Source organism: Pteronotus mesoamericanus, unplaced genomic scaffold, assembly GCF_021234165.1.
Source record: "Pteronotus mesoamericanus isolate MK-2021 breed Mesoamerican mustached bat unplaced genomic scaffold, CSHL_Meso_final contig_44, whole genome shotgun sequence".
In the NCBI taxonomy this organism is placed as follows: domain Eukaryota; kingdom Metazoa; phylum Chordata; class Mammalia; order Chiroptera; family Mormoopidae; genus Pteronotus; species Pteronotus mesoamericanus.
Window position 1 is genome coordinate 1,233,838 of NW_026555166.1, and position 26,466 is coordinate 1,260,303.

Genomic DNA, 26,466 nt, shown 5'->3' on the forward strand with positions numbered 1-26,466 from the left:
TCAATCCAATGGTTTTGGGCCACAAAATGTATTGGAATGATGACAAACTAATCAACTGATTGATCAAGATATCTCTCCAAAAAAGATGACTTAGTGACCAGAAAAATTTATTCCAGTTAAAATATATGTTATCAGTTACCTATTTTCGTAACAGGACATCTATTAATATGCATAGTAAGTAACATGTCTGTGGCATGCAATAATAACATTCACTTACTTGCCAGTTGGGGTGGTCACCTTGGTCAGGTCCTCTCTTGTGTCTGGGCTCAGTTGCTCTTGAATGACCCAGTATGGCCTTCGTAGGGATGACTGAGGTAGCTCAGTTCTATTCAACACATTTTCCCTCCCTCTTTCTGGGACAAGAAGTCTAACTTGGGCATATCCTTATCATGGGAATGGCAGAGAACAAGACCAAGTGAACCCAAAGATGAATGGGACTGTAAAACCCTTACATGCATTATGGTTACAAATATCTATTGGTCCTGTGCATCACATGGGGGTAGGCATTACAGAGTTACATAGAAATGGGCATGGATATGAAGAGAGATGAGAGATGGGGTCATAAATACAAATATAAACAAATACATACTACTGTTATCTAAGTTTGTCTCAGTGTTTCTTACATCATCAGCAAAACATGCATCTCACTATTATCCTGTTAGCACTCCTAGAGGAAAAATTTAGAGGTCAAGGACTGTTTGGCTAAACTAAACTATTACGTGTTAGCTACTGGCATCAAGTGCATAGGTGTTACTAATGAGAATATCTATGGTTTTAATTGATCAGGTAGAGCCTGAGTTTAAAGTGGTGGAGGGAGCTTGAATTTAAGGTGGGGGCATGTAGAAAAACATGACAATTTGTGAACTGTTCTTTTTTGTTTTTGTTTTTAGGAGTAATTGCTTCCATTAAGAAAAGAAGCTATTATCCCAATTAAAATGATTTTGCTTCATAGAAGATAGTCAGTGCCATCAGGATAATTAATAGAATGAGCAAATAACAAAATAAAGCAAAAAAGTGATTAAAAGTGCTCTTCCACAGCTTCATAGATATCCTCCTACTACCCCTGCCATCTGCCTTCACCTTCAGCCCAAACAATGAATAGTTCTGTCATTAATAGTGCACTGTGTACATGATGGCATCTTGGCTTATTAAAATGGCATTGGGTGGATTACTGTGCTGGCTGAATACCTTAACTGACCTTCAGCCTGGCCAAAATTTGTAAGAATTAATGAGGCTGAATTCTTGTCAGTCCTCCAAGGCTGGATGGTTTCTGGCTGAGAAACTAACTTTGTTGCTTTAATTTTTTTTTATTCTTAATAATTACACCCCAAAGCTTAAGGAAATATGGTAAAATATGTCAGTAATCTTTAAGAGCATGGAGCAGCCATATCCTTGGAAAGATTTTGGACTTCAAAGTTTTCAGCCCATTTATAATCACGCTCTCTCCTGAATTTGATCTTGGCTGTTATAACTTAACATCATTGTAGTGAATAAGTTAATACTGTTATTCTTAACAGGTTTCTGTGAATATCTGTCTAAATGACAAGACAGATATTAAATGGTCAGACATTTGTTAAATATCATCAACACAGCCTAGACGTCAGTATTAACTTTTGTTTTTGTTTTTGGAAGTTAAGATGACACTGGAGCGCTCATACAAATAGAGCCAGTTCTGCCTAAAAACTGGGGTGCAAATATATTTAAATTGCAGAGAATATTCATCAAAGAAAAAGCTTTTATCTTGAGGGATAAATAGGATCAGTTAGTAGGTACCTGGAACACTGTGCTGAGAAGAATTACAAAATGAAATTTGAACTTCCACTCAAGATGATGGCATAGGTAAACACAGCTCACCTCCTTGTACAACCACATCATATTGCAACTAAACTATAGAACAGCCATCACTCAGAACCATCAGAAATCAAGTTGAATGGAAGTCTGACCAATACAGAAAGAAACCACATCCAACCAAATTGGTAGGACGGCCAGAGATGTGGAATGGGTTGGTCCCATATCCAAGCCATTATCCAAGGTAAATAAAAATTCAGAAGGGATATATCAGGAACAAGGAGTCCCTGTCTCACACCAGGCCCCCCAGCCCAGCATTCCAGTGCTAGGAAGATAAGTCCCCATAACTTCTGGATGCAAAAACCAGTGGGGATTGAGTTGGTGGAAGAAACTTCTAGACTCCCAAGCAGTTCTTCTTAAAGAACCCACATATGGACTTATTCAGACTCACTCCCTCTGAGCTCCAGCACTGGAGTAGCAGCTTGAAAGGTACCAATGGCATACAAGGAGGAACTAAAGTGTCTGGCATCAAGGTGAGAGCTAGAGGACAGGTTTCTTCCAGACAGAAATGTGGCAGAGGCCATTGTCCCTTTTCTGAACCCTCCCATCCACAGAACCACAGAGCTGGCAGATGGGTGCCATATCTGAGACTCCATCAACCTAGCTAACACTCTCCCACCCTGAAGAACTGAGACTCCATCCCACCCAACTTATGGGTCCACCCAAGCTGTTAACAGTGACTTTTTCATATGAATGACTGGTCTTGGCTCATGCTTCACAACGCTCTAAATCCTCTCAAACAAGCAACAGCAGGCCTTAGTGAGTCCCCAACCCCAGTACCTCTTGCTAAGTGTCCCTAAGCCTGGCACTAACAGCAGCCAACCTAGATTCTTAGCTTGGCTTCACCTGAGAATCTCAAAGCCCACTATAAGTAGCAGCCATCTCAGATTGCTTTATGGCTCATGCAAGGTGGCCCTGGGAAGAGCATGGGTGGGAACTAACATTGGCCCGCACCACTGAGGAAACCCCAGAACTTGTACACTCCATGAACAGCTACAGACCATGTCAGAGCAGCACTACCCTGCCCCTCACAGCTAGCCATTCTTGGAAGGCAGAAGTTGGTGGTCAGGGGTCACAACCAGTCCTTGCAGCTGACTGGCCTGGGTAATTCCATCCCATTGACCTGCCAACAACAAACAAGTTTCAACTACAAGAGGAGAGTGTATTCAGCCCACCTGGATGGTACATCTCGAGTACCCAGCTAAGGTGAGAGGGGAGGCTTTGCCACTGGACCCTGCAGGACACCTACTACATTAGGCCATGCTACCAAGACAGGGGAGCCATAACACCTCCACCTAATATACAGAAACAAAAGCAGAGAGGCTGCCAAAATCAGGAGACAAAGAAATATGGCCCAAATTAAAGAACAGATCAAAACTTCAGAAAAAGAACTAAACAAAATGGAGGTAAGCAACATCTCAGACACAGAGTTCAAAACACTGGTAATGAGGATGCTCAAGGAACTTACTGTAGAGTTTAACAATATAAAAAAGATGCAGTCAGAAACAAAGCATACAATAACTTAAATAAAGAACAATTTACAGGGTAACAGCAGTAGAATGGATGAAGCCAAGAATCAGATCAATGATTTGGAACATAAAAAACCAAAAAACAACCAATCAGAAGAACAAGAAGAAAAAAATAATTAAAATGCAAAAACAAACAAACAAACATACAAAAAACTGCAAGGCTAGTGTAAGCAACCTCTGGGACAACTTCAAGCTGTCCAATACTCACATTATAGGGGTGCCAGAGGAAGAAGAGAAAGATCAAGAAATTGAAAAATCTATTTATAAAAGATAATGAAAGAAAACTTCCCTAATTTGGTAAAGGAAATAAATATGCAAGTTCAGGAAGCACAGACAATCCCAAACAAGACGGTTGCAAAGAAGCCCACTCCAAGACACATCATAACTAAAATGCCAAAGGTTAAAGATAAAGAGAGAATCTTAAAAGCAGCAAGAGAAAGGCAGATAGTTACCTACAGGGGAGTTCCCTTAAGGCTGTCAACTGATTTCTCAAAAGAAACTTTGCAGGCTAGAAGGGCTTGTTAAGAAATATTCAAAGCCATGAAAAGCAGGGACCTACAGCTGAGATTGCTCTATCCAGCAAAGATATTTAGAATCAAATGCTCAGATAAAGAGCTTCCCAGACAAGAAAAAACTGAAGGAATTCATCACCACCATTCTATTATTATATGAAATTTTAAAGGAACTTATTTAAGAAAAAGAAGAAATCAAAACTATAAACAATAAAATGTCAATAAATACATATGTATCAACAATTGAATCTAGAAAACAAATAGAAATTAAGCCAGCAAGAAGAACAGAGACAGAATCATGCATATAGAGAGTGTTTTAATGGTTGCCAATTGGGAAGGGGTATGGGGGGAATGGATGAAGAGCTGAGAGGATAGATAGTTAAGGAATAGCCATGGAGATGTAAAGTACAGTATAGGAAATGGAGTAACCAAAGAATTTATATAAATGACCCATGGGCATGAACAATGGTGTGGGCATTGCCTGAGGTAGTGGAGGATGCTGGGTGGAGGGGATCAAAGGGGAAATCTTGGGACTACTGTAATAGCGTAATCAATAAAATATAATTAAAAAATAATATTTGAATTCATGAAAAATGCTGATTGATTAATCATGTCTGGTGCAGGCACAGGAAGGTGATTCTGTAGGGTTTGCTACTCCTGCCCTAGTCCATGGTTTCTGATCTTATTCCTTATAGGCAGCCCTTTGATTTAATTATTTCCTATATATGTATCTATTGTTTTCCACCTTCCACTCATGCTTGAGTACCTGAATTATTATCCTACTGGATCTAGTCTTTATTGGCCATTTTTGTTTTTCAGTCAGCATCTGTATACCTTTCCTGTGTTGAGAAATTACTCATTATATAAATTTTGGTATAAGAAGCTATAATGCTTCTTTAGAACAAGAAACTACTTGTTTTTCCTAACATCTGCTTCCTTCTCCCTTGCAACCAGGTGGTAGCACATGATCCAGAGTTTGTGGCTGCATTTCACCCAGATAATAATCAGGTGCATTTGCCTGAGATATTGAGTCAAAAGCTAATAACACAAAGACACAAGATATCCTAGCATTTCTAAGTTTCATCCCTTCTTGGAATTAACAGGACAGTGTTTTCTGTTTAGAGCTGACAGTTAGATTCTCATGCTTACGGTTAAGATCTTGACTGATGCAATAGGTCTTCTAGAGCAGTGTTCCTCAGCTGTTGTATGGAGAAATCTCCTAGGCTTCTTACTAAAATGCAGATTCCGAATATAATGCAGGTCTGATCTGGGACCTGGAATTTGCATTCTTAACAATCTCCAGAAAAAGGCAGTGATGCTGGCCTGTGATCTACCCTTGAAGTAGGAAGGACCTAGGGAAGGAATGGCAATTTAAAAGAAGACAGAAGTGGACAGGAAAAAAGAAAAACAAAAAAGGTCTGTTTTAACATGTTCTAGTTAAGTTAGGGTAGACAAGTTACTGCAACTAATCGACTTCAAAATGTGCAAAGGATTTTACACAATAGAATTGCACTCTTAAACATGTAACAATATTGGACCAGTGACCAGAAGCTGAGAAACTCACCTCCACATGTTCAAGGGCCATGTTGATGGGAATGGTAGATGGGATCTGCCATCTTCCACTCATGGCTTCCTGAGTTTCCTTGGATGTCATTTTTGTATTCTACGCAGGTAGAAATGGAAAAGAACATCAAATATTTTTTAGCTTTTTATTATGAAATAAAAAAGATGTAGTAATCCACACACAATAAATATATATTTATTAAATCATAAGTATGCAAATACTGTTGGAATCACTACCCAAATCAAGAAATAGAATTGTGTCACCTCCCTAGAAATGCCTCTGGATGCCCCTTGCCTACCTCCAAAAGTAACCACTATCCTGTCATTTAGGTTGTTCACTTCCTTATTTTTCACTGTGGCTTTATCACCCTAATGTTCACCTTCAGTTGATAATAGTTTAGTTTTTCCTACATTTCAGGATATGTCTTTTAGTATCAATCTATCACACCCTCTTCCATCCTTTTTGTTTGCTTATAATCCAACTGTTACAGAGCTCAGATGGTTTGTACCCTAAGTTTTCCATAGTTGCATTTGCTGAGTAAATGAATGTGCAGTTTCAGGTGTTATTCTGTCCTCTGAATTTCTGTAAATCCCCAAAGGGATCAGGTATTCCTTTGGCAACACTGTAGTGGGGAGTATGCTATTTCATCACAGGGCACTTAATGTCTTGTCTCATTTTTATGGTGTTTTCTGCCACTGATGTTTATTGCCTACATTTTGATTTCTTAAAGGTTGCAAAAATGGTGCTGTTCTATCATTTGGCTTTCACTTACTGAGTGGAGTAAATTTATTGACAGACATTTTCCTCATTATAAGGAATTTGAGTTCATATAAGAAAAGCAACATTTTATGCTTGATTTTTTTCAAGATAAAGTAATTGGTTTTTTGTTATCTTCTGAAGTTGACCAATTTGTTAATTTTTCTTTAGTTATTATAAATTCATGAATTTAACATATTTAATGGGTTTCAATCCACTGGAATTTGTATCCTTTGTCAAGTTTAAATTGTCTAGCCTTGGCCAAGTGGAAGCCTCCTGAATTATTTTTACATGACCTTAGTAGTCTTTAATGGTTATTTACTATTAGGTATAACAAGATAGCTCAGGCTTATTTACGTATTTCCAGCTTTAAAGGACCTGGAACCAGCCATTTCTCCAAGAAGCCCTGGTGTCTTAGTGGAAAGTTGTATTTCAACATGTTCAGTGCTACTGGGCTAGCCTGTAAAAGGTTTAGACCTTTTCTTTGGATGGACTAGGAAACTATATGACTGTTTTCAATTTAAATTTCATGTGCTCATATTGATATTTCTACTTTAGATTTAGGGTCATAGGATTCTCCTTAACTTCTATCTTCTTTTTTCCATCCCAATGTTTTAGGTTAGCAAGGACAAAGGAGATGAGAAATAAGTTCTCATAACTAATCATTTGCTTTATTCTGCCTTTAGTTTTAGAATAACAAGATTCATATCACTACTATAATGAAAACTACATTAAAAAGCTAAAGTCTTTTATTACATCCTATTTCTTTTCTTGTATCATTTTTTACATTACTGTACTATGTCCTCATTGCCAGATCACACAATCATTTCATATTATACTCTCTCCCATTTAACCATTTTCTTAATTTTATAAATAAGTGTACATCTAATATTCGCCACCAGTTCTTATGTCAACATTTTTCTAGTTATTTTGATTGTTAAAGCTTATCCTCTAACAGATTCCCCAGGAAAGATTCTTGGGGACAGTATTTCCTGAGTTTTTGCACATTGATCAAATTTTGTCTATGTCTTATGTCCTTGAAAGTCAGTTTTGCTAGTTATAAAATTCTTAGCTCACATTTTCTTTCCTTGAGTATCTTAAACAGAGTACTTCATTTTCTTTTGGTATGAAGTTTTGTTGAAAAATCTGATAATCATCAATTTTTTTTCTTCTAGGACATGTGGTCTATTTGCCTAAATTAAAAACACTCCCCCCACTTTTTCTTTAGAGTTCAGTTATTTTGGTTATTTTGTGGGTCAGTTTTCTCAGTTACATGATAAGATTCTTTTAAAAATGTAGTGTGTATATGCATATTTTATGTTATCAGAATATAACTTGTGTAATATATATGATACAATATTTACATATTTATATAATGTATTTTTAGGAACATTTTCATGAGTTATGATTTTTTGGATTCATTCTTTTTTTTTTTCCCTTTGATTTACTTTTTTTGGGGACCTCTGGTAGCCATATATTGGATTTCTTTGTCTATCTTTAATATGTGTTACCTTTTCTCAAATCCTTTTTTATCTCTTGAAATTTTTTTTCTTGGATTTTAATTTTTTTCTTTTCTCTTTTTTTCTTTTAAGGCATTTTCTGTTGTGTTTACTTCTTCATGTTTAGTGTTTTCTTTAATGATTTTTCTTATATTCATAATTCTTTCTTGACTTTCATAATCTCATTCTGTCTTTTTTTCTATTTTATGTTGCTTTGTCACATTTGATATCATTTTCTTAGTGTATTTTAATTTACTTGAAATAGTAGATTTCAGTTTTAACTTGTTTTACAGGCATATCCTTCTGGAATGCTTTCAATGCGTATTGGGGTGATATTATATTTCTTATTCTCATTTTTCTTATAGTAACTTCATGAGTTTGACCTTGATAATTTTAAGTTCATTTTTATGTGAAATCAATCTTTCTCAAGGTTTAAAAAAAGGCTTAATGCAGGTACCTCTTCTAGCTTTACAGAGCTCCAACTTCTGTTATTTTGGCGTGATGTTAAAAAACACAGTGACTTGATTGATGAGATAGCCCGTCTCTGATCATCTCCCCCACTTTATCTGGACCTTTCATTTCTTTTACCGATATTGTCTCCATCAAGTTCAATTTTGATTGCACTCCCAATAGTTTCTCCTTTATGTGGGGCTCTGTTGCGGGAGAGAGCCATGACAGGTCAGTTTCAGTGGGCACTGCACTGACCGCTTCAGACCCTCTTATCATGGGCTCTGCCACTTTACTTCATGATTGCAGGCAACTTATTTAGCTTTTCTAAGTCTCATCTTTTTCATTTGAAAATCTGGTATAGGAGAGTGTATCTCAGTGTTGATGTGAGTGCTAAATGCTATAATAAGTAAAAAGCTTAGTTGAATATCTGGCACATTGTATATAACTGGAATACATGAATCACCTAAAACCAACATTACTCCTACAGGGTAATTTAGCACGTGTTGCCGAATGAGTAGCTAATTAATGTTAACTTCCCATAAGCTTTATTTAATTTATATGGTGAAATATCAAACCCAACTGAGAGGTAAACCAAACTAAGTTATATATACACACATACATACATTATGCTAATTAGTGCAACAAAGAACTGAAATTTGTTCAAAGTTCTTCTTCTGATGAATAAAAAAATGTGTATGTATCACTTCATTTGCCTGAATACTCCTGCATAAGTATATCTGAATACTCCTGCATAAGTATATCTGTTTCGGAAGCACACACATCAATAATCAACTTCTCTTGTGTTTATTTACATTTGTGTGTTTTCTCCCTGTGTACATTTGGACAATTATGAAAAAAGCGGTATTGAGGTGATTTTTCAGGTACAGTTTCATTTCATTTTCAGGCAGCTGCCCTGTTTCCAGTTTTAACAATATGGGAATGATTTGTAATTATGCATTGTTAGAAACTTGGGTCCTTTATTCTTACTTACCTGGAAAAATAATTTTAAGTACTACTTTCTGGAGCACAGGAACTGTATCATCATAACACCTGGGCAGAATCATTTTGAAATTGTTAGATGTTTCATGTTTCTGCTTCCATCAAACACAAACAATGTATCTAGAAAGAACAGGAGACTGCACAGTGGTAAAGCTCTTGGGTGGATTCAAAGCCCAACTCTTCATCTAAAGTTCTCCCCACTTGCTTTTTGATGCCTAGATTTCTCATTTTTCTAAAGAGCCTGAGTCCTTGAACTTTACCATGATTTAAAACTTCCTGGAGACATTTGGGCCAATGAAGGATGAGAGAACCTATAATGTGTTCAGCTACAGGCCACATGTGTAAGTTTGAAGTTGACGCATAATACAGTTAATTCAGAATCATCCATCAGTCATCTCTCGGTTTTCCTTTTATGTGCTAACCACTGGGAAAATTAAAAAGGTGGGGTAGGAAACTGGGTGAAAAAGGTAAAGAGGCTTAAGGGTACAAACTGACAGTTATAAAATTAGTCATAGGAATGTAATGTGCGGCATTGATAATGTAGTCAATAATATTGTAATCACTATGCATGGGCACTATACTTATTGCGGTGATCACTTCAAAAGGTTTATAAATGTCTAATCACTATGATTTACACTTAAAACCAATTTAATATTGTATGTCAACTATAATTAAAAATAATTTTTTTAAAAAATGGAATTGACGCATTATTTTAATGGATAATGAAATCTGGGCATAGCGTAGAAAAACTCTGTATTAGTGGACAGTGGTTCAATATATTTTGTCAAGTGAGTAATATCAGTAGGCTCATAAATAGACAGTTCTTAATTGTGTGTGTTTTTGTTTTTGCTGTAGCTTCGGAAAGCAGTGATGGATCACATATCTGATTCTTTCTTGGAAACCAATGTCCCTTTGTTAGTTCTCATTGAAGCTGCAAAGAGTGGAAATGAAAAGGAAGTGAAAGAATACGCCCAGGTTTTCCGTGAACATGCCAACAAGCTTGTAGAGGTAAGTCAAGAGAGACCTGAAGACTAGAATTTACCCACAGATTTAATCTCTCCAAATGGAAGCCTTTCTGTGGTTTTGCTGGAGACATAAAGTCTTGGAACCTTCCTGTCTTTGCTTTCTGATGACTCTATCCCTTTCAAATGAAGCAGGTTGTTGGCATCCTCTCCTCTCTATATCGTACAACACACTAAATATGATCCAGAACATGTCTGTTAATTTTACTGAACAATAGACAGAGATGAAACAGAAGTAGAAGGAATACTCCAAAGTCCTGAATTTGAGGGGTAGAAACTACCAATTGGAGGTTCAAAGGATTCCCTTTTCTTCCTCCTCATCCCTTTATCCACTCCATCTACTTGCCCTAGATTAGCTATACACATTATGAATTTGAGAAAAAATTTTCCTTCCCCCAAAGAGATGTTTAGATTCCTGAGAGTATAAGTTCCGGGTCAGGAGTATGTTATATGTGTTAGAGAAATCTGCAGGAGTTGTTTTATAAATGTGAAATTCTGCTGTGTAATATTGAAAACAGTGCCCCCCCCGCACCAATAGAAACAAAACAAAAATGAAATGATAAGCATGCTACCTAAATCTAGGAGCTGAAAACCAACAGCTTGGTAAAGGTTGGATTTAGCGATGTGTAGTGACATAGAAAATGAGAGATGTTAAACAGGAAATGCCTAGAGAAAAGATTGCAAGAAGGCAAGGATCCTGGCAAATTTAAGAAATGGCTGTCAGGGGTGTCAAAACTTTGGCAGGCTCAGGGCACTTACCAATCACCACCACCACCACCACCACAGCAGAAGCAACAACAACAGCAACAATAAAACTCAGGTATATCCCCACTTCAATTCAAAATAAAATAAAATTGCTCAAAATGACAGACAACTTGAATGCAAGCTAACAGTAAAAAAATTGCCCCCTTAAGATGGCAAAATTAAATTCTGAATAAGTTCATCCAGGGCAAAATTCTCTCCATTTTTCTTGGAGTAAGTGATAGGTTGTGCTCCCACTTAATCGGGCCATATGTACCTGCTTATTTTGGTTACTCCAGCACCACTATTGCCTCTGGGGCTAAAGACATCCAGCAGCAAGACATTCTGCATTGGGCCCAGAGGGAGCCCTGGGTCCTTTAGAACAGAGACTGTGTCCTCACCCATGACAGCAGACAGCGAGTTGAGTGTGCAAAAACCTAGTCCAAAGTAACGGTACCCCTGAACTTTCTACCATAACACCAGTGTCTTTGTGCAACACCAGTCTAGAGCTAAAAATAAGATCACAGTTATAATACCAAGGCAATCTTTCTAGCTCTGTCCCCATCTATGAGGCAAGCACTCCATTACCCCTCACATTCTACTCACATTTTCTGAGAGTTCACTTGGCCTTTGAGGAATCCAGAGGCTTCCCAAGGTTGTCCTTGGAAGCCCTGGCCACTTCCTTGTCTTGAGAAAGAGAAGGTAAAGAAGAAGCACTAGTGGAAGGGTCAAGGGGGAGGAAGAAGAGGAAAAGAAATAATGCTGAATGCATGCTACAAAAGTTTTCAATAGTCATGTGTGATAAAATAATAGTAGTAACATACAGACATAGTATGCCATTTATATACTTACAGTATTCATGGGACGATTGTGGGAGTTATAGAAAGCACTAAATAATTTTGTGTTATGGGCATTGTGGATAAAGAAAGAGAAATGTGTTTAAAGTTGCATGATAAATATCTCCTACTTTCGGTCCTGTCTCCATCTTTCTATAATTCTGTACATAGTCTCATTTACAGATAATACTTAGAGTTCAAACTTGACATCTTGTCTCAATGTGAGGTCAGAGCCAAGTAGCTCTCTTGCCCACTTGCTCTCTCTTCTCCTGTGACAGACGCTGGACTCCTTCACCATATTGCCTTGTTCTATTCATAGGTTTCACTGTAGAAGATTTAACCACTATGAGTGATCCTTGGTTTTTAGCTAGTGGCAGAAACAGAAAGAAAGCTTGAGTCCATCAGAGCCCCACATTTCAGAAAATTGCTGCTTTGCCTCTCTCAGTCATTCCCTTGATGATCCCTGGGGGGCCAGCAGGGGACGGGGGTTGGGAGGAGGGGTCCCAGCGGTCACCTACATTTCAGAATGTCTCAATAGCCAGGCAGATGTAGGGGCTGGGGTGTAGACTGGCCTCAGTTTGATTAGAGAGGAACTGGAATCAAGAGGATTTCTGTAGCTTATGTCTTTATAACAAGTGCCTCATTGCTGATACATACATTTAAAAAAGCTTGAAACACTGGGCAAGAGTCACCCTTTTTCCTAATTTTGAAAGTGTCTACATGGACTTTGGCACCTTTTTGGGCCTAAGTATCTGTGTCTATAATACAAAAAACTTTGTTGATATATTGATTTTATATGCATTGACCTTGGTAAATTTATTTACAAATTCCAATTGCACCCTTTTGGACTTTTTACGCATACAATCATGTTGTCTATGAATTATAACAGTTTTATTTCTTCTTTTCCAATCCTTATATCTTGTTTTTTTCTTCACATTAGTGCATTACTGCAAACCTTCAGTACAATACTATGGTTTTCGATATTTTTGTAATTTATAAATCTCAGTGAGATGATTTATATATTATATCATTAATTATATTGTTTGTGTTAAATTTATTGCAGGTATTTTATTAGATAATTTTAGTTCTCTTCTGTTACTCTTTTACTAAAAATTTATTTTAAAATCACACATAAGTATAGAATTTTATCGTGTCTGTCCATTTTGAGTCGACTATATGATTTTTGTCTCTTTATTCTCCCTTGGAGGTATTGGTGTCAAAATTACACTTTCCTTCAAAAACTGAGTCAGAAATTATTTCTGCTTTCTATTGTTTTGAAGCGAATGAATATGTAAGATTGGCATTATTTATTTTGTAAATATTTGGAGAAATTCACTGATACAGTAATCTGAACCTGGGTGTACATTTGAGGAAAGGTTTAAAAATTGCACATTTTATTTTTATTAAACATATGATTATTTAAATTTTCTATTACAGAGGGAGTTACTTTTAGTAGTTTGTAGCCTAGGAATTTGTTCTTTTTCATTTAATTTTCTAATTTTTGACATGAAAGTACGCATCTCTTCTTAACTTTTTTAGTGTGTAAGAGTCTACATTACTGTTTTTGCTCCATTTCTCCTATTGGTAGTTGGCATCTTCTTTTTTCCTTGATTAGTTTTGCAAGAGGGTTATCAATTCAATATTTCTTTCTGAAACACAGCTTTCACCTTTGTAGACTTTCTTTGTTGTCCATTTTATTTATGCTCTTATCTTTGTATTTCTTTTTGGTGCTTTCTTCTGGCATAGTTTACTCTTCTTTTTCTGACTTTTTGAAATGAATAATCACATCATTGATTTTCAGCCTCTGTAAAATTTTAGTAATATATGCATTTAAGGCTATAAATTTCTCCCCTAGATATGATTATGTCTAGTTATTTTCTACTGGCCTAATTTTTAGCCTGCTCATCCTGTCTCCATCTGTGTACAGTTTACTTGAAAATGATCTATTGAGTTCATTTTTTAAAAAGAATTTCTAGTCAAATTTTTAAAAATTGATTTAAGTTCTCTAGCAAAAATCATTATCAGGCCATTCCTTTAAAATATATTATTATAGATATTTTAAAAATTCAAGCCCAGGACTCCAATGTTTGGGTCAATATTGTTTTTGCTTTGAGGTTACCCAACAAAAGGCAAGACCCTACCCCCATCCCTCCAGTCAGCTTGGGTTTTGAGACTGATGATGCAACAACAGCCACAGGGGATATGAACAGGTGTTTTACTCACATAAGGCACATTCCGGAGAGAGCAGAGCAAGACCCCAGCCAGTCCGCAATGGCTTCAAGGCAAAGAGAAGAATAAGTGACTTGGGTTTTTATCATACTAGGGGATGGGGCTGGGGTCAAGATTTCCATGTAGGGGACTGAGGTTTGAATGGTTTTAACTTTCCAGTGGCACCCCCCCCCCAAAAAAAAGGTGGGATGCTTTATTATCTTGCCCAGTTGTGGAACAAGATGACAGGGGGATGAAGAAGAGTGGGACTAAAAACTGTCAGCAGTCAAACATTCAAAATGGAGTAAGACTGTCTGTTACAATTCACCCCTGATATGTGATGACTGGAATGCACCATATTTCATTTCATTGAATTTGAACTTGTTTCAATAAGCTATTATGGGGCTCTGTGAGGCTTTCAGCATGGAGGCAGACTTTATTCTGATGTCTGTTTTTATTATTTGATTTTTATCTTAATTATTTTTATATGCCAGGTAGTATTTGATCTAATGACAACCATTTGTATGAAAATATATAGAGGAGGTGTTTCTTGGTCTACTTGAGCTGCTATAGCAAAATGCTGCAGACTGGGTACTTTATAAACAACATAAATTTATTTGTCACATTCCTGGAATCTGGGAAGTCCAAGAGCAAGACTCCAGAATAAGTGCATTCTGGTGAGGGCCTTCTTCCTTATTCACAGCAAGTGCCTTCCTTGCTGTGTCCTCACAGAGAGGAAGGGGTGAGGGATTTCTGTTGTGTCACTTTTATAAGAACATTGATCCTATTCATAAGAGCTCTGCTTCACCTCCTAGTACCATCATATTAGGTATTAGGATCTCCACATATGAATGTGGTGGGGGGCACAAACATTAAGACCATAGCTGTCTGGGTAATGTTTTCTTCCTCAAGAGAGAACGCTCCCTGTCCTCTGAAGGGCAGCAAAAAGGCAGACCTTCTCAATCCATCAAAGAAGGATTAAAGTGACTGGGGGCTGGGTTGTAATCTTACTGAGGTATAGTCTGCCCCTCTTTACCCCAGTCCTGTGGGAGAGTCTTCCAGGGGTGCCAACACAGGACCAGTTGTGTTATTTAGATTCCCACCTCACTTGTGAAACATTTACTCCAATTTTTGTTTGCCCAACATCATGAGATAGCTGTCAACTTTGCTTTTTAATCCTTTCCATTTGTTTTTTGACTGTTGCTTTACATAACTTAATAGACAAAGATCTTGGGAGAAAACTGGTGGTAAAGTGCCAGTCTTTGAATTTGCCTTCTCTGTGGGAACTTAGCCTTACGTCTGTGCTTCCTTGGCTGCCTTGGACTCCAGTTTTTGCATCCCTCACCTTATGAGATTGCTGCAAACTCTAAAGAGCTATTTTCAGCACACTAGCTACCTTTTACCTAGCATCTCAATTTCTGTTTCAACCCTAAGAATGAGCAAATCCCTGGGAGGAAAAGAGAAATGCAGAAATTTGGGCACCCTTCAATGGGTATCTGCTTTTCTTTTTGATCTTGTCTAAGGTTTGACTTTTTTTGACTGTTGTCCAATGCTTTTAAGCAAATTATTTTTATTTTTCATTTCTAGTTTTCAGCAGGAAAGTGGGTCTTACTGGCTACTCTACAGCTGGAAGTGGAAATCCTGGAGAGCTGGTTTAATAAGTTTTTGGTGTTAATAAGTTTTTGATGTTAATATTTTTAGGCAGAGATCTCTTTATTTAGCTGAAATATTGAGTTTCCATACTTTGAATAAATAACTTTAATCAATAAAAAAGAGTTTTGAATGAATTAAAATAATCTTCTCTGGGCTCTGTCCACTTTCTGCAATTCCTTCCACCAAGCGCAGCCTCACAATCTTTCCAGAGCACATTTGATCCCTGTTTGAGAAGCTCTGATGGATCTCAAAGTTGTCATTAATATAAATCATACAAAAAGTATATGTCAAAACTATTGAATGAAGAATACTTGAATAGATGAAATTATCAATCTATCAATCAATGATGATGTTTTTAGTCCTTCAACATTTCTTGAGTATTGAGTTTATTATAGTATATTGTTTTCTATCTATTTTTATACTTTTTTCTTGTATCTATGTGCCATCCCCCCTACTCCATTTGGTGTTTTCTGTTCACAGAGATTGATGTGATGAAGTGAATGGAACATATCTCAGCCTGTTACACAGTGTTGTGGTCCTCAGGGAGTTCTCAACAAGGATAGTTTTAATGCAAACAAAATACTAGTTAAATATGAATAGGACATTAGTAAAATATGAATAACTGGACTTTTTAAAATTGCCTTCACAAGTGAAATGTTGATGGTTCCCACACCCCCACAGTGTTTGCAATATTTAATCCAGACTAGGTTAATTTGTTTCATGGTTGTTGATTAAGATAATTTAACAGGTCAACTATAGTGCTTTATAATATGTAATATTGGCTACTATAGGAAGCATCACCAGTAAAACTGAATTTTTAAAAATTTAATAAATTTTCCTCATCTCCAAAATCCAGCTAACTCATCTCTTCTGAGGGTAAGAGAAGGGCTTCAGGGTGGGGCCCACTCTGAGAGTACTCTGAGCTGATCCGAGGACACCTGAGCTACCTCATTCCCAAGCCTTTCGGAGAGATGGAATGCAAATTATGGCAACTCAGTATCAAAGTAATGCGGTCTAGGTGGGGCAGAGTGGATATAAATTGGGGGCAAAATATGCACTGCAGCAAAGAAAATAAAAGCTACTCATTAAAATGAAATGCAAAATTAATAAAGCTGTTTTCAGAGCCTCTAGATTCATTTTATTCCTTCCGTTGCTTTACTGCTCACTCAGCTTGCCTCCTCTTCTCCCACTTCTCCACCAAGCACACGCCAGAGCCAGGTACATACTCTTATCTGGTAATTACAGTGTCCTCCCAACAGGCTTCTCATCTGCCTGGTTCTCCTTCAGCCCCTCTGCACAGAACAACCAGAGTGAACTGCTGAAAATGAAAATCAGATCAAGTAATTTTCTCTGTCTGAGCCCATTCAGAGTCTTCCTATAGTTCTCATGCAAGAACCCACATTTTATTTTTATTTTTTATATTTATTTTTAAATTTATTTAAAAAAATTTTTGTTAGTCCTTTTATTTTTTCTTTTTTATTGAATTTATTGGAGTGACACTGGTTAATGAAATTCTATAGGGTTCAGGTGTACAATTCTATAACGCATCATGTATATATTGTATTGTGTGTTCACCACCCCAAGTCAAGCCTCCTTCTATCACCATTTATTTCCCCTTTACCCTCTTCTACCTCTCTCCATCCCCTTTCCCACTGATAATCATCATACTGTTGACTGTTTCTTTTTTTTTTTATTTTGGCTTAGCCCCTTCACCTTTTTCTCCCAGACCCACAAACCTCCTCCCCTCTGACAGCTGTCAGTCTGTTCTCTATTTATGAGTATGTTTCTATTTTGTTAGTTTATTTTGTTGATTAGATTCCACATATAAGTGAGATCATATGGTATTTGCCTTTCTGTGATTGGCTTATTTCACTAAGCATAGTGCTCTCCTGGTTCATCCATACTGTTGCAGGGGTAAGATTTCCTTCTTTTTTTAAAGCAGAGTAGTATTTCATTGTGTAAATGTGCCATAGCTTTTTAACCACTCATCTACTCGTGGGTACTTGGGCTGCTTCTAAATCTTGGTTATTATAAGTAATGCTGCAGTGAACATAAGAGTGCATATAATTTTTCAAATTAGTGTTTCATATTTCTTTAGATAGATAGGGTTGGCCAAAAAGTCCTTTTGTTTTTTTCCATAAAATAAAAGATACATTTTTCATATTCAACAATAACTTTATTAATTTGGATATTTGGGTATGTCAGCTATCTTCCATGTGGTAAAACATGGATTGTTCCTGATGTCTCGATTTGATCACTGTCGACTTCCACTGGTCTACCCGATTATGAAGCATCATGCAGCAAGAAATCTCCAGCACTAAACTTTGCAAACCACTTTTGACACATTTGATCAGTCACAGCAGCTTCTCCATACACTACACAAATTATTTTTTTGCATTTCAGTTGCTTTTTTACCTTTATTGAAATAATAAACATAATATGACAATGTTGCTTATTTTCTCCCATCTTCAATATTAAAATGGCTACACAAAAATTTGCGAATTTGGTAAGGTTTTTTTTTTTTTAATGCATGTGATATGACAGCTGTCACAATGCAATCTAATAAAATTGTTTCAAATGAAGTTAAAGACAACTAAGTGCTACTAGAGCCATCATATGGGAAAAAAATGAACTTTTTGACCAACCCAGTATTTTCAAAAGTGGAATTGCTAGGAAGGACTCCCATTTTAAAGAGGACTGAAAGACTCCATGATCTGGCCCCCTCTTCAACCTGTCCTCTTCCACTTCCTACCAGACATACTTCACATACGTCATCTTTTCATTTGTTGACTGAGCTCTGCCCCCTCTACCCTAGGCCTGTGCTTATGTTGTCCCTTTCCTGATAGACTCCCCTGTCTATCCTTCCTCTCATTTCTAATCATTGTGCAGCTTTCAGCTTGAATATCCTGTTGCTAAGCAGGATCAGTTCCCTTTGTTTTTCACTCTCATGAAACCCTATTTACTTTCAATATGCACACATCTAGCTCTCTACTCACTGTATTTCATTTCTCTTTCTAGATTAGCTGTTTCTTTAGGAAAGGGACCATGTCTAACTGATTCCTAACTACACTCCAACATGTAGCCGAATGTCTAGCATATAGCAGGTATCAGTAAATAGATATTGCCTAAAGAATGAATAAAATAATAAGTGCAGCCGGAAAAGTTGCCAGCTTTTTGACTCCTGAAGTAATACGTTTTCAAAGAAAGGCAACAGGATTCTATGCGGGTTCCTCTGGATTCAAAAAGGAGGCATTGTGCTTATTTAATTCCCTAATTTAATACCAGGGAGTGATTTCAAATCTGAGAAGAGCTAATGTGGAGAACTCCCATTTACACCCGGGAGAAAGGCCTCCTTGGTGTGTGAAGATGCATGAGAAGCTGAGCTAACTCTGTCAGGATGACCCTGAAGCAGGGCTCCCAGTTCTGCTCTCATTTCCTCCCTGCCCCTGCCTCACGGGCATGCAGCCATCCTTCTCCTCCCTCAGCTTGGACACAGAGGATCTGAGAGAGGGAGCTGCTTCTCTCTGGCCAAGTAAAGCACATAGTTGAGGCTATAATAGTGATGAGTCAGACAAGGGAATCTCAGTTCTCCACTTTATCCTCTCGACTTAGCTGATAGCAGCACCCCAGGCAGGGTAAGAAGCTGCAGCTGTTAGGCTTGAAGGTAAGGGGCAAACCCTAATATTCAGAATCACTAATGTGATCATCACTAAGGCAGACTGTCTTGATTTCAGCCTTAAGTAAATTGTTTTTCTCAATTAATCTTTCCACTTGCACAGGAGACTCATTCAGCAGCAAATATTTACTGAGTGGCTACCATGTGCTGACAGTTGCTGGCAATGTAACCATGACAATATCTGATAATCTTCCTGTTCTCCTGAGGCACACATTCTGTCGGGGAAGATCGAGAAAGAGCGAGATAAATATATGAGGTGTAAGGTGGAATTATGTCTACAGAGCAAAATAAAACAGCATGAAGGAGAGAGAGGGATGGCAGGGGGAATATGTGGTCAGAAAAAACTTGTAAGATGACTGTTAAGCAGGGACCCAAGGGAAGTGGAAGAACATTCCAGACTGTGGGAACAGAAAGGGCAGGGACCCTCAAGGCAGCAATGTGCTTGGCATGTTTGATACAGAACAAAGAGACCAGTGTGACTGCTGCTGAGAGAGGGGGAAACATTTCAGAGATGAAATTGAGGACTGGTGTAAAAATTTTGTATTTTACTCAGATATATGAATCCATTGAAAGCTTTGAACAAAAGTGTGGTGTGATCCAGCTTCCAGTTTGAAAGAATCACTCTTCTGTATATGGCAAATGTACATAGAGTGATAAAAGTAGAAGGCAGAATAGATAATAGACTACTGTCCCAATAGTCCAGCAAACAATTAGTCCTATGACTAGAATACAGACACGGCAGGTGGGAAGAAGTGGTTGGATTTGGATTATATGTGCATTAGACCAATATATTGGATGTTAAGGTATGAGACAGAGAGGAGTCTGGGATGACTCTAAGCATGGACATGCTGTGGTCATGAAATCACTTGGAACTCTTAAAGTAGCTTCTACTCTCAGACTGTTTCTTGGTTTGCTCTGATTACAGGTATTTGTTAAGTGTGACCTTGAAAACCATACACAAATATCTTGGGATTAAATAAATATAATAGAGCTTTGTAAACTTTAGGGTTTGATTCCAACCATGAACCAAAAAGAAAATGTAAAAAGAAGGAGAAGGAGGAGGAGGAGGGGGGGAGGGGAAGCGGAGTGGGAGTGGGGAGAGGGAAGGGAGAGGGAGAGGGAGAGAGAGAGGGAGAGGGAGAAGGAGGAGAAAAGAGCTGTATCAGAAACTACATGGATAGAACTAGAGCTCCATTTTTTTTTAAAGAAACAGTCTCATCTTTTTCTCAATGCCGCCCTCCCCAATCCAGTTAATATATTTGAACTAGAACTGAATTATTTAAATTTCTCAAATAATTGAGCCATAACAAATCCATAAATCCTAATATTTTATGAAGAGCTATTTTGTTCCAGCTCAAGTACATGTCAAATTTATGTTAATTTTTCTCTGCCCTTTCAGAAGTGTATATACCAATACCATTTTCCCCTCCAAAACTCTCTAATTCCTAAACTCTACTGTGTTTTATAATTTTTCCTATAGCATACAATAAAGCATTACAAAAAAAGTTCAAGGGTTCCCCTTAGGCCCTTAACAATTATTTAAATAATCCTTCATAAGGTCTTTATGACCTTATTTAATGTATTTGACAACCTAATGAAGAAGCCCCTATTTTTGACTCTCTTTTACTGATAAGAAAACTGAGTTTTCAAGAAATTTAATCATAACTTCTCCAAAAATGTCACACAGATATAAAGAGGCAGAATTCATGCACAAACCCAAGTGTCCCAGCCTCCAGGGACCATGCTGTTAACCACTGTGCACACTGTCCTCAAGCTCTTCTTCAAGAGATACTTAGAGACTGGCATCCAATCCTTTATGTAATTGTTTAGTATAGTGCCTGGCCCCAAAGTAACTGCTTGAAGATGTTAGCTGCTTCTGTTGCTGCTATTGACAAGGATTAAGTTCCACATCCCTGAAGCCACATTTCAGAGAAGAATCGTACTTTACTGCACACACCTCTGGGAGTATCATGCATTGTTACAAAGAATTCCTATACACGCTAGTGGAGTATATCATTCAAGGTGCTTTTTGGTACTGTAATTGGGCATAAGCTAAGCACACTCGGTAACTTCACGAGTCTTCATCAGCACAACTTGCATGGTTCTTATCTGTTCAAATTACTAAATGCCATGAATTTTCAAGGTTACTTGCAAATAGGGGATTCTACGACTATTAAGTATTTTCATGCCAAATGTCTACTAAAGTTCTTTTTTTTTCTTTTTTAAATTAAAACATCTTTATTGCTAGGTTAATTGACAAGTATTAGAGAGAAAAATTCACTATTACTATTAAAAGGCAGAAAGCTTGACACATACAGTTTAGGAATTGCTGCTACTCACAAATCTGTTCAGATTTTATTTGGAGGTTAATAGAAAGAGGAGGCTTGCACTTAAGCTAATGATTTATACTATGTAGTATTTTAAACTAGAATTTTAAAACCACTCTAAAGACTTTAAGCACTTAGTTAATGTTATAATTGTATCATATTATTTAGATTCAAGTTCTTCCTTCAAAGAGTAATCAGAATAACATGGATTGAAGAGACTTTTGAACATCTATCATCTCCTGCTAGTGAGATGTCCCTCATAATTTGTTTTTGCAACATAGCCATTTCTTTTTTAAGTTCATTTTGTGCACCAGTAAGTAGGGTATCCTGATTCTTCTCCAAGTCTTCCATACTCTTCGTGAACTACTCATGTAACTGTTTAATTGTATTCAGTCTCTGTCTCTGAACAACTCTAGATTGTTGAAAAACCTTTTGTTGCTGTTGAAACAAATTAGTTAGTTTTCCTCTTGTTCCTCAGATTTCTGCACATCTATCTCCCCAGTGCTGAAACAAAGTCAGAAACTGCTGAGAAAATTCTTGGTTAAGCTTCTGCCTTAGATCTTGTCAGGTTTTCCAAATATATTCAATTTTCTGGATACTGGTTTTGAGGGAAGCCTTAGTATACATTGCTAGTCTTTTCCTCTGCGAGAAGAGCCTTGCTAATGTCAGCTCCACATTTTTCCAGCATATTCTGTACTTCACCTCCCATGTTTTCAACTATTCCTGCAGAAGTCCTTTTCTTCCCAAGCTTATCAATTACTGGCGTCTTTACATCAGTTGCATCCTCCTCTGAAGCACTCAGATTTTTTTTTCTTCCTTCTCAAAGTCATAGGCTGATTCTTCATTGATGTCTTCCCAGATTTCCTGGTATATTTTTCTCCAGAGGGCAACATATTTAGATGTTTTCTGATTCACAGATCAATATTAACCTCTAACTCGTCTTTCACCCTGGACAAACTCCTACCCTCCTCACACCAGAGGTCTCTGCTTTGCAGCCGCACTCTAATGAAGTTCTTGAGTAAATTATGCACAAAATATAAGTACTTCCGTGTTACATTTCTATCTGTACAACATAGTCAAAATGCAAAGTGCAGGGCCATCTTATAAAAATCAGTGTTTCTTTTTTAGATGTAAGGACAGGCTGTTAATGTCCATGAAAATTTGGTTTGCTGATATCTGGATAAAAACTTATCTACCATGACGTACCCTCTAAACTTACACAATAGATGACTTGCTTTTACTTGTAAAGAAATATCCAGAAAAGAGGACAATTAACCTTCTGGACAATTAGCAGCTGATGGGTGAGTAACAGAGCCAGAATTTAGAGGCCTTAGGGTCTGTGTTTCCATGCTATCTCATATGTGCTCCTTCCTCACCAAAACCTCCTCTCTTTCATCTCTGTATGTGTGTACACACATATATGCATGCACACACACACGGTTACATACAAGGTCCGGCACAAATAATGCCCCCTTTTTATTACAAAATCATAAGCATGTAATTCTGTAACATAACGATATCACACTCAAGCACACCATATGACATTTTAGGTGGGGAGGAATGTTCAAATTAAAAATATGAATTATTACACACACATTATTACCCTACCAACTACACCTCAAGCAGGTCTTACTTCTGCCAGACCCTGTATATTAGCCTTGTACATTTATTACCAGTTTACCCTCACCACAATCAAATCATAAATTGTATATTAACTTTTTTAGTCTATTCTCCAAAATTGAGAAAGAGTAGGATTATCTGGTAAAAAGATTTAGAGGGAGTTGGGGTCTGGGGCTGTAATTGTGGTTTTGCCAGATCAGATGTTAGAGGGTTGCATTCAGATGTTAGAGGGTAACTGAAACTGAAAAGCAAAAACTGCTGATAAATGGAACTACCATATTAAATATTAGTTTTACTGTTTCATCTCTTGTGAGGAGTGACTGTTCTCTGTATATATATTTCTGTCTTCTCTTGTAGTTTGTGTTTTCTGCAACTATTACAAGCTGTGTCTATTTTAGTCTAATTCAGAAACTTTGCTGTGTAGTATAACATTACATTATTAAGATCAGACCCCTTCACTGCAAAAATGAAAAATCGGTCTCATTAAAAATGATGTGGTTTGTTTAAGAGCAAGAAGTTTTTAATTGCCCAGGAAAAACTCGTCGATGCTTATGTTAGCTATAGAGCCTTTTTATATCACAAAGCCCCCTAATCATCCTAAAGCCATAATTTGAAATGGATGATATGTTAGGACATTGCTCTCTTAAAATAAAAACAAGTTTCCAGATTACCTCAACACTATTAGCTCTAGAAAAGGGTGAAGTTCAACTCCTCAGAGCCCTGTGGCCAGCCTGTGGCTCAGTGAACATGTAGTTTCAACTTTAACCTCAAAAACAACATTGGATCCTTTTGACCAGATGACTGGATTCATTTCAGCAGTATAATCATCTACCTCTACAGCTGAGAGAATGAACAAATCACTTTAATCCTCGACCCTCAGATTTTTCATCTGCTACATCACTGTTTGGGTCCTATCTGCTACATCATATATTCTAAAGACCTTTTCTAATTCCAGATCCTAGGAAAGGGAAGACCCAAATATTGGTCTTCTTCTAGAATGCATTTGTGGTTGAAAATAGAATTTGGGGACTAAAAGAAAAAGATGTCACTACAACAGTTTTCTGATGCCCTCATGTCTCAAGTGAACACAGAACTGAAGCGTGGGGTATGGTTGGTGGCTAAGCTGTACCAGACTATAAAGTGAACCAAATGAGGATTCCATCACTACTTATCTTACTCCATTGGCTTTTGCCTGTGACTGACCCAGTGTCTCAAAGACAGGTTTAAGTAGCTCTTAATCACCTTGGCAATAACATATGTGGGAACCAAAAAGAGAATAGAGGTCAAAGCCTGTGACAGAGAAAAATCTACATTTAGTTAAATTATCAATTGGGATTGTTTATAAGGTTTAAGAGCTTCCTCCCCACCCCCCTCCCTTTTGCTACAGGCTCATTAGTGCCTGCTGTTAAAAGCCAGTAGTCGTGAATGGATGCAGGGCCAAGTGGAGGCAGGTGGCGGGTTATTCTTGAGCACACTCTGCTCCAGTCTCCAAAGAGCGTTCTCTGCCCCTCAAATCCCCTTGATTAGGTGTGAGTGTGTGGATATGAATATTAGATATATACACACAGTCTTGGATCTAAAGAACAAATATTTTCTCAATTATTTGTAAAATGCAATATGAGCATCTTTAGGAAAAAAACACAATGTTTTAATTGACCTTTAATATAAGATCTGAATACAATACAAACTGTTTGAAATACAAATGCACCTTCCAGAAATTTTCCCACTACCACTTCCAACCAGATTGCTGTCCTCAGCTGCTCCTGTTCGATGTTTGGAGTTGCCACAGAGTATGAATTTCACACTTCCAAGATGCCTGGGAGTTGAGTCAATATTTTCACTTAATGCTAGTTGCCACCAAACTACAGTTACTTACTTAGAATGACAAGTTTTTATTTTTTATGCAAAACAAACAAAAAAACAAAAATCTTCATGATTTACTTCCCTAAATGTTTTCCTGGAAGACTGAAAACACAAACATATTTTTCCAAATCACTAAGATTTCCTGAGTGAATGGTTCCTTTACCAAATGTATGTGCAAGGATTTAAGGCCTCAGACCTGTCACCTTCTCACCCACATAGTAGTAGTTTTTCTCATTTTTTCATTCTAATTTTTAAAAAGGTTGGTTTGAAACTGAATTAAAAAACCCAGGATGCTTTGATAGTGAAACATAATATATATGCAGAAATGCCTTTCAGACTGCCTGCCTGATGAATGGTGCTGTGGATTATCTGTAAAATGCCATGACAGTTTCTACACAGAGACTGGTGATGCGGAGGTTGGTAAGGGCAGTCGGGCAACAGTTTCCTATGGATCAGGAGAGTTGAAAACTAAAAATAGACAGTGATTTGACCTATCCCATTGCAACACTCAGCTAAAGAGGCTGTTTTGACCCCCCTAATCAAGTATCTCAGAAAGTCAAGGCTTTTCAAGGAGATGCCTTCAAGTATCTCTGTTACATAGCACTTAAAAAAATAAATTTGTAATTTACATTCGAACTGGTGTAGGTTCATGTGCCCATTCTGTAAGCACGACACCAGGCAGGTGTTTATCCCCCTCAGAGGACCTCTAACGTCCAACCTCAAACCGATCTGGGGAAGAAGCTCTGGTGAAGCCCCCACTCCCCACTGCGGAGGGTGAATCCTTTTCAGCCCAGTCAAGCCCAGAATTGAGGAAGTGAAAGCCAAACTCATTTAATGCAGTGGTCAGGAATTAAGGGCAGGCCACCATGCTCTTGAAGAGGAGACTGGAAACAGACTCAGGGATAGTGCAGGAGCTGTCACTCAGGCTGCCGTGGCGAGGTCAGAAGCTCAGGCAAGCAGGAGAAGGGAGACTGCACAGTGCATATTGAAGGAAGGTGGGAAGAGGAAGGTCTTGACAGGCAGGGAAGGCAGGGAATCTGGTTGCCTCTGCTAACTCCTCTACCAGTTAGATGCAGCTCTAGTTTATAAGCTAGACTCCTGATGTTCTCTGCCCTTGAAGTTTGCTTTAAGGCTGTCTTCTCCTCCCACTGACTTTGTAGACTCTATCTGACCTTTGTTATTACTCCGCATGCTCTTCTTATCACTAAAAACCTTTTAGGTGGACTTTCAATATATTTGTAGGTTTCAGTGCCTTGTGTCTCTACAAAGAATGGTTATATCATTGCCCATTATTTTCTTTGCTTTTTTTTTTGGGGGGGGGGTGGGCAGTGGGAACCTAATAGCCAATGAATTCTCTTTGTTT

General features: G+C 37.7%; 1 protein-coding gene and 1 pseudogene across 3 annotated transcripts in view; one reads left to right on the forward strand and one right to left on the reverse strand.

Annotated features, from left to right (window-relative positions):
* CTNNA2 (catenin alpha 2) overlaps positions 1 to 26,466 on the forward strand; it is a 1,090,206-nt gene that overhangs the window by 849,949 nt on the left and 213,791 nt on the right. For all 3 annotated transcript variants that reach the window (XM_054577629.1, XM_054577628.1, XM_054577630.1), the window contains one exon: positions 10,013 to 10,165. In XM_054577629.1, the coding sequence (XP_054433604.1) occupies positions 10,013 to 10,165 (153 nt within the window). The remainder of the gene's footprint in view (positions 1 to 10,012; positions 10,166 to 26,466) is intronic.
* On the reverse strand, positions 21,815 to 22,513 carry LOC129073942 (synaptonemal complex protein 3-like; annotated as a pseudogene).